Here is a 19,181-nt window from a genome sequence, read left to right on the forward strand (position 1 = left end):
AAGTTTACAGCAGTTCGAACCACGGAGAGTTGATAGGGATCACACCAGAGGGTTTCCATGAAAGACCTGCAGCCTTGATGCCCAGGGGTTGACTCAGACCCACAAATCTGTTTTGCTTGCTCGTCAGGATGTATAGTTACTTTTTAAGAACATAAATACCTTGGCAAGAACACGCACTCCGTCCTCTGCCACAGGCCCACCCTCTGCAGGCACTTGTGGGACAAGCCCTGCAGGCATTAGGCTTGCAGCTCGGACCCGCAGTGCTTAGACCTCTGCACATGCTGTAGACAGAGTGGCCACTCACTCACACTGGAACGCAATACTCAGCCTACATGGGCAATGACCATAGAAAGTGGAAAATCAGAAATAAAGCGAGTCTGGTGTGTGTATGCTAAACACTGAAACCTGTTAGAGCAACACCTACCAGACACTTGTTGAATGATACATGAATGAACATGTAAGTTAATAAATTATTTTAAATGCCTAATATTTTAATAGGATACTATATATTATTAATTTAGAAAGAAATCATATATTTAAGTAATATTTTTAAGAGTTTTCTGTGCCAAACTATACAGCATATTTATAAACAATAACAGCATACATCACACAGAAATTTCTTAGTCAATAAAAACTGTTTTTTCATAAAACTATGAACTAGTTAACTATTAAATAAATAAGTGGTTACTTTTTAAAATTTTTGTGATTAGTCTCCTTACTCTCAGCAGTTCCTAAATAAAGGTGTTTTTTGGCATGAAATTGGATATTAGAGCAGAATAAAAAAAGTAGTTTTAATAAGTAAGATTTTATTTTATAAGCTGTCCACATTCTATGATTTTATAGTCATTGTGAGGAAAATAATTTTGGAGGGAAATACAATTTCTGTAGTCTGACATACATGTTACTCTGACAATGATACCAGTTTTGAAATTCTAAAATGTAATATTAACATTTTGGAAATATATCAAATACCGTGATAAGTAATACTCTTTAATGTAGGTGCAGAATGTTTTCTGAATGGTTAAAATTTGCTAACCAAACATTAACTTACATGTGTTTGTTTATGTCTTCTTATTTCTTAACTTTGCTTCAATATGGAAGAGAAAACTTATATCTGAACATAAAGTACAGTTAAAGGCCAAAGAAAGATTGCTTGGTCAGCAAGAATAGACACTGAAAGTTTTTCCAGGATTATTAGAAAGTGTGGGAAATGAATTTGTACTAAGAAGTTTTGGCTACTTAAAGTGTTTTCAAATATCAATGAAATTTATCTCACAGAGAAACTGTGACTGTTTTTTGATTTATGTAGGAAATTCATAGTCATTTTCTGTTTACACTCAAAATGAAATGTTAATTATATGATTGATGAACATTTTGAAACTCCACTGGACTGTTTACAAATTTAGTTTATTAATAAAGCATTGTATTTTATGGATTATTTCATATAAATTAATTGTCAGTAATTGAATCATTATCAATTATTTTTCTCTAACTAAATCTATAGTTAGGTAAAATTAAATTTTCTTTTTCTTGATTCATGTAAAAAAGTCCATGGAAACATCAAAATAGATAAAGATGAATATAATCATTATAAATGAGCTTTGTTAAATACTGACTTAACTTTACTGAGTTTTTAATGCCTCCTGAGTTTATTAAAATATTTTATAACACTTGATGTCTAGGCATATATCTACTTTTTAAAAATGGAATGTGCTATGTTATTTGGAAAATATACATAATAGATATTTTAGAGTTGAGGATTTTTATTATCATAGAAAGAAAAATCTAACTCCCTTTTTATGGTGTGTTAGTTGTAAAAGTCCTGTACTAGTTAAAAATCATCATTAGGTTAGGCAATCAAGCAAACAATGTATATCACTTCATGTCTCTGGTCTCTTTTATCTGCTTTTCTAATAAATCTAAAGGGACTTTGCATTTGGCCAGACATTACATTTGTCTTTCTAATTATGTAGGAGAAAGAAAATAAAACTACAGCAGGAGAAAGCATTACTAAGAATGGATAGACTCTTCTATATTATGTAGGGCCCAATAAAATTGAGCAAACGTAATTTTTAAAAAAACGCTTGGAAAGCATAGTGTTGCATTAAAAAAACACCTTGACCTCAAATTCTTACCAACAATAAAATAATAACATTTTCAAATACATAGACTAAGTACAGTATATAAGAAACATTATAAAAACAAATGTGTAAAGTAGATTTATAATATACAATTTGTAAATATAGATCAAATTATTTAAAAATCTCTACTTCTTACAGTAAGTTTTTTGACTGATAGGAATAAAATATCCTAAACAAAACCAATCTGTAGAGTTGAATGTTGTTTATTTCATAACTTTAGAGGGAAAAAATGAAGAAGTATGGCTTTCCTCTGTATTTGGCCTGAGAATGTACAGGATTTTAAACTTGTTAAAATCTAGTCGTTATTGTGCAACAGTTACCTATTTGCAATCTGTTTTTATTTGCCCATGTTTAGGGACCTTTAAATACAATAACATGGCATTATTAATTTCAAAAAGGACTTCAAAGTTTCCTTTAAGATACTCAAGATTTTACCTTGATTTCACACTAAGAATTCATGCAGAATTATTTTCTGCCAGCTATAGTTCAAGAAAAAAGAAAAGGAACACAAAGTGGAAATGAAAGCATTTCCTTGCTGTGGCTTTGCCTCTGCTATAAAATATGTAGAAAATTTTGGAATTAAGGGTGGATGACATTTACATAAAACTTAAAACCCAAATTCACAAAGATATTTTGTCCATAGTAGGTCTTCTATAAGAGGGATCACTTGCTGTTCTACCTATTTGAGATATTTCTTAGCTATTTGAGATCCACACTGAAATTCTTGAAGTGTGATTCCTGGACCAGTAGTCACAGCATCACCTGGGAACTTGTTAGAAATACTAATTCTTGGGTTCCACCCCCAGATCCACGAAACAGGAAACTGAGGGTGAGGTTCTCCAGGTGTTGGTGAGGTTCACCTCTGTACCACCAGCTCTTGGCTGCTCAGTGTTGAGCTTGTGAGGAAAGGGAGTTCAGGCCCCACCTCAGACCTAGGGAATCAGAATCTGCATTTGGACAAGACTGCACATGGAACAGAGAGGATCCCCTGAGAGGAACCTGCAAAGACTAACAGGTAAACAACACAATTAGCCAATTAGAGTTAGGCCGCAGGTCTATGGCCATTGTGTCATAAGGAAATGTGTCCCTTGTGACCCAAATTCAAGACCATCTTGCCTCTCGCCACCCACAAAGCAGAACCCCCACTCTGTTTTCTTATGTAGCCGGATATTGACTCTGAACTTTGTACCTAAGCAGCCATACATTGGAGGGTATACAATGACACAGAAGGCAACCAAATTTAGGTAAAAGGCATGTTCATTGTCACTTAGTAAATTTATTCTGCTCATTCATAATTAAGAAAAAAAAAATCACATGTTGACATTAATTGGTTTTGGTCAGGCCTATCCAAAAAACTTACCAAATTATGTTTACAAACCAATCTGTCTGAATAAAAGCCCTGATAGTGTAAGCAACACACAGCATCCTGAGACCATTTTGGCGAATAGGTGTCGTGATGTATTCTTTTCATAATGAGCCAGTTTGTCACTATGTATGTTTTTAGCTTTTTATTTTTCTGGGTGTAGCTGACTTTGAGTATCATAGGTGTGGCTAAGAACCTGTCAGAACCAAATTTGTCATAGTAAGTAATCATAGTCTATCATGATTATTTCTTTTTGTTTCAGACTGGGAAGTCAGATACTAGTAGAAAATTAAGAAAAATTTTGAGTTGCTTTGATTTAATGTTTTAATTTGCTATTAATTGATATTAAATAATGTAATATAATGTAATACACATATAAATAATTATTACTATAGAAAGTATTGATTATTGATATTAAATATTAATTTGATATTGATGTTTTAATATTGAAGTTAAACATGAGGAGGACACTTGTCACTGACAAACACGTGTTTGTGGGATGGTGGCAGAGACCACGGGTTATCTACCAACTATCCCCTAACCTAGTTCTTTCTATGATTTTACTCATGCAGAATTATTTTCCATTATTTCCCCACCCCTTGAACTACCCCTTGAACTAAGTGCAACGTGTCCTAAATTCTGGTATAAAGTTTCTGAGGAAGTATCTTAAAGGAGCTAATTCAGCCGACAGATTTTTGGGGGTCTTTTTTTTGTTTGCTTCCCCCAATTGTATTTCTTGATATCCACAACAAGGATGTGATGCCTGGTACTCGAACAGCCACCTGGGATACTTAGATTAGAAGCCAGGAGCCAATTGTTGAGAATCGTGAGCATAAAGTTAGAAGGAGCCTGGATCCCTGAAGACCCCAACCTGCTCTGGGCCTCTGTGTGCTAAAGCAATGAAATTTTAGGTTTTCTGTTAAATGTACTGAACTTAATCTGATACAGGGAGAGAAATAATTGATTTATATAAATCATGATTCAATACCTTTAACCTGTCTTGGGAACTCCTTTTGGCTAAGATTTAAAAATGATAAGTCTTGAAGTTATCTGAATGTTCTCTAAACAGTGTCGAGGCAAAATGAAATATTGATTATTTCATGGGAATTAGAAAGGTTTGCCTTTCCTGTGTCACTTCAAAATACTCTCTTGTATTCTCTCCAAAGTTAGGCACCTGGCTTTATAGGAAGTAAGAAGACCTGGATTCTTATGTTAACCATCCTAAAGTATGATCTTTAACAAGTCATTGAATCTCATTTACTTTAATCCCTTCAACTGTTAAGAATTTTATTTTCTGGTTTTGTCAGCCAAACTGTGATGTTTTCCAATATAGAATGATGTTTTATTCACCATTGTAGTCTTCCTTACACCTTGCTTTTGGTTTGTTTTAGTATATATACATGGTATTTAACAATCAAAGCATTACATTAAAAATTTAAATGAAATCATCCTCCCTAAAGACACAGTTTTAAAATTTACTGTACTAGTTTCACCACTTGATCCTCTGCTCCTAAGAATTGTGTGAATAAACTGTGTTCCCTTAAGTCTGAGAGATTCTATATTTTGGTTGCATTCTAATAGCCTGAGGCATCTTCTAATTTTTTCAGTTAATTAATATCTAGAGAAATAAAATAAATACAATTTATTATCTTATTAATCCAATAAATTTCCATCACGATCTAAAACTGTTCTTATGCCAACTCAAATAGACCTCAAATTGAGTGAAGGTAAGCTTGACAGACACAGGAAACTGTAGAGGTTGCAGCCCATGGCAAATGGAAGTTTAATGCTTTCTTCTGTGTGATGAGTGGTGATTCACATGCCAATGGGCTGAGTGGGAATTCTGCTCTTCCACATTAGAGGCTGTACACAACACGGTATATTATTATTAGTAGTAGTAGTAGTAGTAGTAGCAGTTTTAATCCTCACCTGAGGGTATGTTTTCATTGATATTTAAAGAGAAAGGAAGAGGGGGAAGAGAGAGAGGGAGAGAGAGAGAAGTAAGAGAAATATCAGTTGCCTCCCATATGTGCCTGGACCAGGGATCTAACCCATAACCTAGGTCTGTGCCCTGACCAGGAATCAAAGGGGCAACCTCCTGGCTTTATGGGACAACACTCCAACCACCTGAGCCACCTGGCCAGGGCAACATATTATCCTTTATAATAAAAGTGTAGTATGCAAATTGTCCTCTTGACCAGGGGGTGGGGCCAGCTGGAGGAAGGGAGCGAGGTTCCAGCTGGCAGCCGGCAACCGCTAGGGGCCCTACCAGTGCACGAATTTCGTGCACTGGGCCTCTAGTTAACTATAATCACCATGCTGCACATTAGATCCCTAGAGCTTATTCACCTTATAACTGAAGGCTTGTACCCTTTGACTAGCATTTCTCCATCTGCCTGCACCACCCTAGCCCTGGTAACCACATTTTAATTTTCATTAGGATATCTATCTATATCTATAGCTTCCTCTCTCCCCCTTTCTCTCTTTCTTTCCTGTATATATGAGTTTGCTTCTCCAAAACGGATTAGATGAAAAAAATTCACCCTAGTTAAATAAATTACAGGACTTATTTTCAGCTTGAGCCTCACGTTCATTGACCACTGTTTATTAATGACGTTCACAGGCTTCCTGCAACTGGAAATCACATAGAACTCTCATGCTTCACGTTCAGTTGTCCTGAGGGTAGCAGCCTCTATTACCGGGCTGCTGCTCAGAGGCCCTGGAGTAAATTTCTGTTTTGCTTCCAGCCAAAGTTTTACATATGGCAATCTCAAAGTAACCCCCTAACTTGTTAATAATTAGCCTTTGCTTATACTCAGCAAACGTTTACTGAGGCTCCACGTTGCGACAGGCATGGCTGTAGGCACTAAAAGTAGAGATCAATGTAAAACCTCATGAGAATTACACTGTAATACAGAGAGACAGATTAAGAAAGAAAAATAAGTAAAATTTGAGAGGGAGGTGGTAGGATGGAGCGCTTTGCCAATGCGCTCACCAACACCAATGAGAAGACCTGGATAAAACACAAAATCTGTTTCAAGCTCCCAGGACGTTCCAGAATCCACAAGAAGCAGAGGCTGATGTCGCAGAGAGGAGGGCACCGGGGAAGGTGCGCTTACCTTCTGTGGGAGAACCCCCCCTGCTCCCAGGGAGCATGTGAAGACACGTGGCACAGGCCGGGAATCCAGGAGGGCCACTCGGAGGCCTCCCCTTGGAAAGAGAGACAGCGGTGGACCTTCCAGCAACCGTGCGGGGCTGGAGAGGCAACCTCGGAGCCTGGGAGTGTCCCTCCAAGGCATTTCTTGAACCCTCCACCTTCGGCAGACCCCGCTGATCAACAGGAAGGCCTCTCACAGCCTCGTGGTGCAGGAAGCCAAGGCCTGGCCAGGAAGAGCCGTGGTACCACCCCTCCTTACCACCCCAGGCTCTTAGTGCAGGTCCTTGGAGAGGAAGTCAGGTGTTTGACATTTTAATCAGGGCGCTGGGGAAGGGCCTCCCTGAGAAGGAGCCACAGGAGTCAGACCTGCAGGAGGTGAGGAGCCCGCAGGCTACCCGAGGAGAGAGGGTTCCCTGCAGGAGCAGGGGTCTGAGGAGCGAGCTCAGCAAGTTCAAGGAAGAGAAAGGGCTGATGCGCTGTGGCCCAGTGGGGGACAGAGGGTGATAAAACTGGGTCAGCGAGATGCAGGTTGAGTAAGGCTCTGGACCCTGGAAATGCTCTGGGTTTGGTCTAAATGAGATGAGAGGCACCTGCAGGGCATATTGTGAAGTCTTATATTTTTGGAATAATTTAGGAGTTTGGGTAGAGAAATGTCATGCTCCAGCTTATTTATTATCACGGACAATCTGGCTTCTGGGTTGAAAATTGACTGAAGTGCGCAGAGTTGACAGTTGAAAAAGCAATGAGGAGTTTGTTTGTTTGTTTGTTTTTAATAACTCAGTGAGAGATGACCGTGGGTTGGACTGGATGAAGATGGCGCAAAGGGAGTGGATTCCAAGTATATTTTAAAGGTGACGCTTACAGGATTCACTGACAGATGGGATTTCAAGAAGAGCCAAGGAAGTCTGCAGATATTTTGGCCTAAATGACTGCAAGGATGGAGTTGCCATTAATTGAAATGGAAAAGGCTGCGGGGTGGGCATTGTTAATGGAGAAGACCAGAAGCTCAGAACTGGAAAGACTAACATTGCCATGCCTGCTGGACACATAAGATGGACGGTAGGAGCCTGGAGGTCAAGGGAGAGGTCTGGGGTAGAGCTTTAGAACTGCCGGTCATTGGCAGACTGAAGCCCGGATGAGATCAACAAGGGAATGAGGAGTAGGTGGAACCAGAATTGAGACTCAACTACTGAGTCCTGGGCCAGTACACTAGCAAGAGGTAATGGACAGGAGGAGGAATCAATCGATGAGGCAGAGAAGGAAAACCAGAAACCAATGAAGAATGTGTTTCAAGGACGGGTGCACCAGCTCTCTGCAGTTAAGACAAGATGGTAAGAAATGGCCATCAGCTTCAGCAATATGAACATGTCTGCAAACTTTCTAAGATTGCTTTCGTTGAAGTGGTAGGAGAGAGAACCTGACTAAAAAGGGATCCGGAGCTAAAGAGGAAAGAAACTGAAGACAGTACATATAGAAGAGCTTTCCCCAGAATATTTTTCTGTAAAGGTGAGCAGAGAAACGGGGTGTTTTAGCTGGAGAGAGAAATAGGACAGAGAGAGGGAGCGATTTCTGGTGTTTTCTCTTTAAGTTTAGTTGTGTTTATATACGATTGGGGGAGATTGAGATGGATCAAATGATGACGTAGGAAAGGAGCAGAATATGAGAGCAATGTCCTTGAGTAGGTGGGAGGAGATGGAATGAATGCCTTTAGCCACAGACAGAGGCAGTTCTTCCACAGTATCGAAGCAAAGGCCACGTATGCGGTACAGATGCGTGCAGGTGGGTAGATGTGGGGAAGCTTACAGTTCTTGGTAATTTCTGTTTTCTCTGTGAAATAGAAAGCCAAGTAGTAACGGCAAGTGAGTATAGAGGAGGATGCACAGGAGGTTTGAGCAGGAGAAGGAGGTATGAAGACATTGCCAAGGAGAATGGGGAAGTGAGTGGATTTGGCAAACAGTATGACTGCAAGGCAGCATTAAGATCTACTTACGATGTTGATCATGGCTTCCAAGTGAAACTTCTCATCTTGGCCACGAGTTTATCTCTACCGCATTCAATTCTAAATGTGTGGCAGCTGGGAAGGTGGAGAGTTAGGTTTAATCAGGGAAAGACTTTGATGAGAGAGATAAAGCTTTCTACTTTTTGTCAGTCAAACTGGTATAAAGGGATATTTTATGATTTTAGTATGCACTTCTCTGATTTCTTAAAAATATACTTTGTAGGCTTTGAAATTCCTCTATGTGGTCACACTCTGTAGCCTTTTTTTTTTTTTTTTTTTTTTTTTTTTTGTGGTTCCTGTCACGTTCTTACTGATGTGTAGGAGTTCCTGTATATTACAGATACTATTCCCATCCCAGTTTAGTCATAACTAAACTATTCTTCCAATCTATCATCTCTTAGCTTTACTCATGGTTTCTTTGTTGGATAGAAAGCCTGGCCTTTAATGTAACTAAATGGATCTTTTTATTCCTTTTATGCTAAATGCTTTTTGAGTTTTATTTCAGAAACCTCAGTCTACCTCTAGGTCACATGGTTGTTCTTCTATCTTGTCTTCCATTGACTTTGTCTTTTTCTTCACCTGAAAGGTTAACCCATCTGGAAAGCACGGTGTCCGTGGCGTTAAGTAGGGGGCCAGTTTTACGTCTTCTCTAATGATGAGTCGGTTGTCCCACTGCCACACTAACTGGTCTCTTCTTTTCCCAGGGGTGTGTGCCACCACCAGTTTTATCAGGCAGTAAGTTCCCATGTATTTAGTGGTCTCTCTCTGGGTTCTAAGTGAAAATCCACGAGCTTGTTTGTCCATTTTTGTGCAAAAGCTTCACTGGAAATTCTTGGTAAACCCATTTGAACACACACCAGCACATGCCCATCATGCTGGGGAGCAGGTGAGGAACTTGCACCCGGCCATATTTGACCTAAGACATCATTTTATTAGTCATTAAAAATAACCTTAACAACAGAAAAAGAAAAGCAAAGAATTACTTGCCCCCCACATTCTCAGAAGTTGTTCATTCCTGTATTCATTTGCTCACTCATTCAACAAATACTGATGAGGTGCCTACTGTGTCAGGATTCAGGATGGATAGTGTGGGGACACAGGGGTGGACCCAAAAGGACAGGCCGCTGCATTCTGAACATGTCCAGTCCCTGCTGAGAAACAAGCATTGATCAAGTAACTACTCACACCAATTGAGCCTTATAATTGTGACCAGAACTCTAAAGAAAAGGTGACAATTTAAAGAGGAAGATTTGACCTGATTAGAGAGGATCTGACCCGCTAGGGAGAAAATGAAAGTTGGTATTTGTCGGATGGAAGACAATTCCAGGCGGGTAAAAGAGCATGCAGAGAGCACCTAGGGGAGGAGGAGCCTTGGTAGCGTGAAGGCCTGAGAAAATACAGGTTTAAGTGTGGCAACGTGAGAAGCCAGCAAGGGGAGGAGGAAGCAGGGGACGGGTGCTTTCAAAGAAACCGGGAACACCTAACCGGTTTGGCTCAGTGAATAGAGCGTCGACCTGCGGACTGAGGGGTCCCGGGTTCGGTTCCCGTCAAGGGCATGTACCTTGGTTGCGTAGGGGGTGTGCAGGAGGCAGCTGATCGATGTCTCTCTCTCATCGATGTTTCTAACTCTCTATCCCTCTCCCTTCCTCTCTGTAAAAAATCAATAAAATATATTTTTTTAAAAAGAAGAAGAAGCCAGGAAGCAATATATCCTAGACCAGGCTGTCTCACAAAAAAAGTGAGTGTCTTGCCCCGAGGCCCAGTTAAGAAGGCGTCATTTCATAATCTATGAGCAGATCTTAACACGTGATTTTTGCATCGGTAGTTTTCATCCTTTACAGAATGCGCTTAAACTTCACTTTGCACTGACCTTGAGGTGAATCTTCTCTGTTCTTTCAGAGAGGAGGCAGGAGATGGGAATCTCAGGTGGTGAGTACTTGTTCTACCCAGTCTTTTAATACTTCCTCAGGCGCTGCCCTTGAGCAAGGGCCCTTCGTGTCTTGTTCACCCAATGTCAAGAACAAGGCCTGAGACACAGTAGGTGCTCGTTAAATACATGTCAAGTTAGTTAATTAGTAAAGCAAACATAAGAAATTTGTAGTTTGAAGGATATATTCATTCATAGCACTCCCAGGGGATAGCAACAGCATCTATTAAGGCAGACGTGACCCCATGAACCATCTCTGGGCATGTTCTGCACAACTGTCTAATATCCATTCATTGGCGTGTTTCTAATGAGGGTTTAAGTAAAATATATATATATATATATATATAGTTTTTATATAGTTCAAAAATATACTTTGAAAAGTAATGGAAATTGAGTTTGATTAGTATACTATGTTTTATCAAGGCCAACTTTGAAAAAAGAACTTCAAAGAAATATAGACAGCATTAAAAATAAATATTTTATTATTCAATCAAGGCTTTTCCCCCCTCCCATTATAAAATGATTCTTTTAAAAATATTGGTGTACATTTTAGCTCAAATTGTGGCATCTCATCTTAGTTTACAGTTCATGTATTTTCAATAGACAATGTCTGGGGTTGTCTGGGGTTGAGGGGGAGAGGAGTGAAGGGTTTGGGAGTGACCAGTGAATTGACACTGAAGGTCAGCCCTCGGCCAGGACCTGAAGAGAGGTGCTGGAGGATTAAGACGAGGGAGCTGTCATAGGGATGAGGTGGGTGGGGAACGTGAGTGGGTTGTAGAGAGATGGGGTCAGGACTTGGGGAGCACTGAGCGTATGCCAGGCGTTATTCTGCATGTCTTCCGTGCATCACATCATTTAATCTCGCAACATCGCTGAGAAGTCAATGCTCTGTGCTCACTTTATTGTGGTCAGACATTTCCCTGTCTCCTCTCTATTAACTAAAGGGAACCAGACAATGTCCTTTCATCGTGTTTTCCTCCCTGAGTCTGTGTTTCACTTGCTTCTGGGCTCCATTCGTTGTCATATACCACCACGCTGAGATAGATTTGCCCTAAAGATCCAGTGTCTGTGAGGATCCTCCTCCCCCCACCCCACCCCACCCCCACCCCCCAGGTCCAGTAGCTGGGGGACTGGAAGAATCACTGAGCGCAGGGAGAGCTGTCTACGTACACATCAACGAGGAAGTGGGAGTTTTTATTGCCACTAATAAGTTTAGTTTCTAGTTTCCGAAGTTAGGAAATTGTGAAGCTCGGCTGCGGAGATGTGGCCCATGAGCCTCTTGTGGCCATTTGCTCATCTCTTTAAGGGCAACTCTGGTTCTGACTTTCTTTCAGAAATGAACACCCCTGTCCATTTGACCAAAAAAATCAATCACAAGAAGACTCACTAGCTTAATTTTAGGCGCGGAAAGTACCACAGGCGACATCTGGTATCACTTCATCATCTTACTCAACAAACGGCAATGCTGAGGCCTGAGCGGCGTCTGAGTAGCTCAAGACATAGAGGATGTTGCTCCTGACTTTGGGTCTGACGCACCGTGTACGAGAGCCCAATGGGAAGCCACTGCAAGTCAGCAGGATCACCTTCCCAGCCAGCAGCCGTTCTTCTAGAAAAGTCCCCCACCCACGTGTCATTGTTTCTTCAAATTTGTACCTATTTTTTCAAAATTGGGTTGTGGAGAAATCCAGTGACCGTACAGCCGAATGGAAACACCGTACATAAATTGGGCCACGTATTTATAGAGTAAATAGTGTGTATTTCACTGAAAAGTTTCATAATGAAGCAACAACAAAAATCACCATTCTACTAGCCTCAGTCACTTACCTAGTGTGAAAGATGAAAGTAAATATCTAAGATGAATTCTTTTCTAATGGCTCCCCCACCCTTTTTTGGAATGGGGAAAACATGAGCCACCCTTACAAGCACCAGAAGTCAAGGGGAGGCAAGTGTTTGGAACCGTCCTGTTGTCAAAGGCTGTGACACTAGCCTGAGTAAATTTCTAGAACCGGAAAAAAACCAGTTTGCGTCTCTATTTTTGGGAAAGCTGCAGTTTAGAGATCATGATGTCATCCGTAGGATGATGTGTTTCGATGAAATCATTGCTGGAGAAACATGAGGGTTAAAAACTATAGAAAGAGAATGTCAACTCTAGTCTCGTGCTGATGACCCAGGCTTATATTATTAGCAGAGATTCAGTGATAAATGTTATGGATATGAAATCAACCAAACGCTCATTATGTGGTTATGCACTAATAAAATAGAGCAGGGGGACACACACAGATGTAGGGCCCCTACTGTGTGACATTCCTTACGAGTTGCAGTGTGCTCAGTAGGGCGCGCATCTTGGTTTTGTGTTATTAGGATGGTACGTGGTTTTAAGGACTGAAATGGTGTGAGTGTTATGCTTGGCGTTTCAAACAGGTTTCTCCAAACATCCTGGAGAGGACAATCGAAATGAAATAGACAAGTTTCTCCCGGGCAGGGCCAGGTCAGTTTCCTGGTTTAAGATGGTAATTGCAAAGCAGTGCAGAAGGATGAGTCAGGCTGCCCTGTCATTGCTTTCTGAAGAGCTGAGAGCCCCTGCTTTTGTGCGTTAAGCTTCCCAGGGAAGTGCTGCAGTAAGTCACCCGGGTTAAGTGCACTTCAAGTCAAAACGCACATTTGATCCCATTCTTTTTTTCTTTCTTTTTTTCTTCTCACCACAAACTCTGGTTTCGGTGGTAGGAAAGGAAGGATACATTTCCACCAGGTGCCCGGGAGTCCAATGTAGGCGATAAATTATAAGGCCAGTGGTTAGTTAAGCTTTCATTGTGATAAGGGACGATTTTGGAGGAAACCAGTGGCCCACATGTAGCCAACCTCGGACCTCAAGCCATGCGTTTTCCGTAGTAACCCAGCCTTGGTCTCCTTTTCTTGGAGCCTGGGTAAACAGACGGGGTGGGGAGAGTAGGTTTACAGTCGTTCCTGTGGAAAATATTACAATCATTAATAGATAATAATACAAAAAATGAGCTGTGTGCTTCACGTACTCACATTTGTAAACAGACTTGTGCCCACCCCTGTATATAATATATAGTTGTCTTTAACTTACGCTCACTTTTCTTGTCTCATTGTCATTTTGGCCACACACACACACACACACACACACACACACACAGCTGAAATGACTCAGTTACAAATGAAAAGCCAACCGGAGGCAGGGAGGCCAGCTGGACATTTACTTAAGCAAAGAGTCTGCAAACTAGTCTTCCCTGGTCAATCCTCTGGCTGGAGGCAGTCTGTGCCTTCTGGAGCTGACCCAGGCAGGGGCAGGGCAGGGGCAGGGCCAGGTAGGGTCAGAGGCCGAGCGGGCCGCACTGAGCTTGGCCCCGCGCCCCGCCCGCCTGGAGGCCGCGCTGGCACTGGGTGCACCGGCAGGGCTCCCCTGGGCAGGGCTCCCGGCTAATCCCCAGGCGGCACCGGGCGGGGGCGATGGGCATATAGGTGGCGGCGCCGTGGGAAACGGGTGCGCTGGGGAGGGTGGCGGCCGAGGGAGTGCCCACCTGCACGTCTCCCAGAAACGCGGGCTTAGGAAAAGGCGGAGGGGCCAGTCGGAAGCCTTGGACGCGTCCGGAGCCCCACCCACCCCACCCCGGGCGCAGGAAAAGCCCCTGCCGAGAAAAGCCCCTCCGTCCGAGCCGCGCTTCAGAAGCTCCGGGAGTGTGCCGCTCGCTCCGCCGCCGCGCGCCCGACCCCTCTGCGCCCCCGCCTGCGCCCCCGGCCCGCTTGCACCCCACCGGCTGCTGCCCGGGACCCCGGCCGTGTCCGCCCAGCGAGCGCCCATGGCGGCCGCCCCAGCCCCGCGCGCCCGGAGCGGAGCCCTGAGCCTGAGCCTGAGCCGCCTGCTGCTGACCTCGCGGTGAGTGCCCGGGCCGGCCCCGCTCCGATCAGACGGGGGCGCGGGGTGCTTGGGGGCGGGGCGGTGGGCAGCGCCGTTGGCGAGCCCGGGACGGGGGAGCAAATGGAGCGGGTGGCTCGCCGCGCCGCGATCGATCTCCGGGTAGCGGAGGCGTCTCCGCAGATACGATCAGATCAGCGGGCGGGCGGCCTGAGCGCCCAGCGGAAAGCATGGCCTCCGGGCGCCTGGGAGCCCGCGCCTCCGCGCCTTCTGGTCCCCGCGCCTCCCCGTGGGTTAAGGCCTCCTTGGGGGGCCTCCTCCGGCCGGACCCGAGGAACGCAGGGCCCGCCAGCGATTGTGGGAGTGAGTGTGTGTGTGTATACGTGTGTTTGTGAGCACACACGTGTGCGCGCGTGTGTGGTCGGCCTGGCCCCCGGCTCCGACCCTCCGCAGATGGCAGATGCGCGAGCCCTCGGTGAGCCCGGTGGTTTCCATTTCCTTTTGGTCACCCTGGGCGCTCACCTTCGCCTTGATTTTGAGGAAATAACCACCCAGATCCCTGCTCCATGGAGGGAAGCATCTGGTTCTCCTCCGCTCCGCCCTCCACCCACCCGCACATCCGCGACCCTCCCCGGGCTGGGAGCGGAAGGGGTGGCCCGTGGGGTGGGACGGCTCCGGCTCCGGGGCTGACCGGCCTGGGGCACCGGAAGGCGCAGATCCCGTGCGGGAGCAGCCCCGGAGGGTGTGGGGCCGGAGGTGACCCAGCCCGGTCTCCGGGGCTTCTGGAAGGAGAAGCGGTAACTGGAGCTATCAGAACTCAGAACAGCTGGCCCTGACCTGTTTGGCTCAATGGATACAGCGTCAGCCTGTGGACTGTTTGGCTCAATGGATACAGCGTCGGCCTGCGGACTCAAGGGTCCCAGGTTCGATTCTGGCCAAGGGCATGTACTTTGGTTGTGGGCACATCCCCGGGGGGTGTGCAGGCGGCAGCTGATTGATATTTCTCTCTCATTGGTGTTTCTGACTCTCTGTCCCTCTCCCTTCTTCTATGTAAAAGAAAATCAATAAGATATATTTTAATTAAAAAAAAATTAGAACAGCTAGCAAGACAGTAGAGGCAACAAGTGCAAGTTTACCGTCTGGGGCTGCACACTATTTGCCCGAAGGTCAGCTGTTGCCACCCCCTGTGGCACGTTTCAAAAGGGGCAAACGGGCTCCGGTCACTGGCTCCTTTGACGAGTCTGCAGTCAAACCCGATGGACGGGGACTGGCCAGACAGAGGGACCTGGGAAGACTCCTCTGGGGGGTGGGGGCGGGGTGCTGGAACAGGGGCTGAAATAGTGGGACAGTGTCCCCTTCGCTACCGCTCTTACTTTACTAGTAAAGCGAATTCCTCAAATTGTTAGGTAATGAAATTGTAGTTGTTACTATTGGAAGGTCCTTAGAACCCCATGGACTCCAAACCCTTCACTAAATTCCTGGGTCCTTGTGTTTTTTTTTCTTTCTGTTTTTTAAGGAAAAGGGGTGGTTAGTGACAGGCAATTAGTAGCATTGCCTGCATTCATCGCAGATCCTTTTAGAAGAAAGTGGTGATAAGGGAATAAATACATCGTGGTCCTGCTTAGCTTCACAGCAGGATAGAGCAGAGGTGGCTGGGGAGAGAGCAGGGGCTCTGGGTGCCCCCTCATTCTGCTGCCCTGGGGTGGGAGGGAAGGCCTGGTGTGAGGCCCTAAGTGGATCCTAGGCCCTGGGCCTCTCTCTGCAGAGCTGGGCCGCCTCAGAGGCTGCTGTGGTCCTGGGCCTCCAGCGGGGTAGGTGCGTAGAGACTGTTTGAGTAGAAGATACTAAATAAGCATGACTTTGGAGGATGCCCTTGACATTTGATGGTCCCCATACACCAGGGAATCCTTCCCCATTCCACTTCCCCCCACTTCCCCTCCGGCTTCTGCCTGAACACCCATGAAGCGTCTCTCTCTGAAATCATCAGGCGTCGTTATTGCTAAGGCCAAATCACTCCTTATACCCCTCCACCGGGGAGATCGTGCCTTTATTCTTGAAATTCACTCCTCTCTTCTTCAGAATCGGACTCCCCCTTTCTAGGTCTTGTCCCTAAAATGTCATACAGGTGCCTACATATACTACATTTATTTTGCTAGTTTGGATATCTCCATTGAACAATAGGCCTTTATATCTCTCTACCCTAGGATGATGTGTGGCACGACATTTATCTTCCCAGACAATGTTGCCTTCTCCTAGTGTCCTGTACTTCAATGACACTCCATACACCTTGTTCCTCAAGGAAGTCTGGAAGCTGTTTGTTTTTCTTCCCCCACTGTTCCCCTCCTTCGATCCATCCTTCAGTCCCTTTAAATCCACATTCAGAAATATCTCCTGGGTGCCTTTACTGCTCCCCATCACCTCTGCTACTACTCTTTGCTATTGCAAATAATGCCACCACGCACAGACCTGTATATACGTTATTTCGTATATGGGAAGTGTATCAAACATATGGGAATGGATTACCGGAAATGGGATCGCCAGGTAACAGTATAAATGACTGTACTTCACGTAGGTGTCACCAGCTCCCTCCCCCTCCATAGAGGTTGTAAATGACTTGCTAGAAAGCTATTTTATGATAGATGGCATAGCACACCGTTGAGGGGATAGATATACACATAGTATACCACACTGTGTGTATGTGGCATGAGGCCACAGTACTTAATCTAGGCAGTCATTTGGCAAAAGATAAAGTTGAATCCATAACTCATGCAGAACACCAATAAAATTCCAAACAGCTGACCTTCGGGCAAATAGTGTGCAGATGGTAAACTTGCACTTGCTGCCCCTACAGTCTTGCTAGCTGTTCTAATTTTTTTTTTTTTTACATTTTAAAATATATTTTATTGATTTTTTTTTTTTTTTACAGAGAGGAAGAAACATGATGAATTTTTACTTAAATTTGGAGTAGAAATTTATGGCTCAGATTTCAAAAGCCATTTATTAAAATTGAGAAAATCAATACTATTAAAACACACAGACGCAAACACTTGTCCATGGCAATAAACTATGCCAAAGTCAAAGGCAACTGACAAAGAGGAAAAAAAATTTTCAGATCACATTTTTAAAGGTTAATCTAATATATAAAGCGCTCTTCTGAATCAAGAACATGGACATGAAAAATTCCCATAAAGTAACAAAAACGGCCTATAGAAATATTTCAACTTCATTCATAATAAGAAAAGATGAATTTAAGGCTATGTTGAGTCATTTCTTATTTGGTAAACATCCAAAAGTTTGACAGCTTGCTGTGTAGGCAAGAAGGTGAAGAAATTGAAAGTCTCATAGACAGCTGATGAATGGAACAAAAATTACTACCTTTATGGGCTGTTACAGGTACATCACATGCAAATTGAAACTGTTTGACTTCTCCCTTTCCAAATTGAATGCATCTAATATCTTTCAGTTCTTCATATACAAATACCGCATTATTTTTATTTTTGAGACTATAGGATCTTTTAATATGTGCTGAGGCTAACATCCTTTCATTGCTTTTCTTTTTTATAATTTTCCTGTCTATTCCTAATTATTGATATTTTCTTATGACCTTTTAAGTCATCTTGTCTAGTTCCAGTAAAAATACTGTTGGGATTTTTATTAGGACTATAAAATTTATAACAGTTAAAATAAACAGTTGTTTATTTTCCTTTTCAAAATAAAGATATGTCTTTGTTGCAAGTCCACTTCTGTGCCCTTGAGAGATATTTTCAGATTTTTCTCAAGTAGGTTTTACATGTTTCTTGTTAAATTTACTCCCTAGGATTCTATTTTATTGCTGTTGAAAATGATTTATTCTCTTCCATGACATTACTTAACTGGTTTTATTTATGTGTATGAATACTGATGACTTCTATATTTTAATTGTTATTGCTGCTCCTTTATTGAAGTTCTTTTATTGTTTATAGTAATTTATTGGTTGGTTTGCTGGGGTTTTGCAGCAAATAGTAAAAGTAAATAGTCGTATCAAATGCAAATAGAGACTTTTTTTTACTTCTTCCTTTCCAATTCATATGCCATCTCCTATCTTCCTCTTGCCTGATATACTTTAACTAGGGGCTCAGTGCACGAATTCGTGCACCTTGGAAGGAACTGTGGGCCGTGAGGCTGTGGTGGGCAGAGGGGCAGGTCTTGCCCCATCCTCCGCGCCTCCACCCAGCCCCCCATCCTCCCCCCCCCCCGCCGTGGTCCACAGTCTCCTGTCTGAGAGCAACCCCACTCCCGCCACTGCCACTCCCATGTGCTGAGGGAGCTGGTAGTGATTTACCCACTGGCAGCCCTTTCCGATTGGGGCTGGTGCCAGCAACGGGCTGCAGTGGAGCGCGCTTCTCTCGGGGGTTTTACTGGGGGTGGCTGCCACAAACGACCCTCTTGTCTTCAAGGGGGTGAACAAACGCAAGAGAATAAAAGGTGACATTTGTTGCAATACTCACACAGTGAATACACATAAATTATGGCCACCAAAACTTGAATAAAAAATTTTTTACTTCTGCCCAGCAGGCCTGCCTCAATGGTTGAGCACCAGACCTATCAACGAGGACTGTGACAGTTCAAATTCTCGTCAAGCCACATAGCCTGGGCGCTGGGCTCCATCACCGGTAGCGCGCATGCAGGAAGCCCCCAAGCTCATGAGTCTCACATATCCTCGAGGATTGGATGTCTC

At 43.6% G+C, this 19,181-nt stretch overlaps 1 protein-coding gene across 1 annotated transcript in view; it reads left to right on the forward strand.

The window, feature by feature from the left end:
* The first annotated feature begins 6,473 nt into the window (after positions 1-6,473).
* DSC2 (desmocollin 2) overlaps positions 6,474-19,181 on the forward strand; it is a 38,803-nt gene continuing 26,095 nt past the window's right edge. Inside the window, exons 1-3 of the mRNA XM_014458300.2 lie at positions 6,474-6,613; positions 9,365-9,395; positions 14,159-14,485. Coding sequence (XP_014313786.1) covers positions 6,474-6,613; positions 9,365-9,395; positions 14,159-14,485 — 498 coding nt within the window. The remainder of the gene's footprint in view (positions 6,614-9,364; positions 9,396-14,158; positions 14,486-19,181) is intronic.

Source organism: Myotis lucifugus, unplaced genomic scaffold (assembly GCF_000147115.1).
Source record: "Myotis lucifugus unplaced genomic scaffold, Myoluc2.0 scaffold_93, whole genome shotgun sequence".
NCBI lineage: Eukaryota > Metazoa > Chordata > Mammalia > Chiroptera > Vespertilionidae > Myotis > Myotis lucifugus.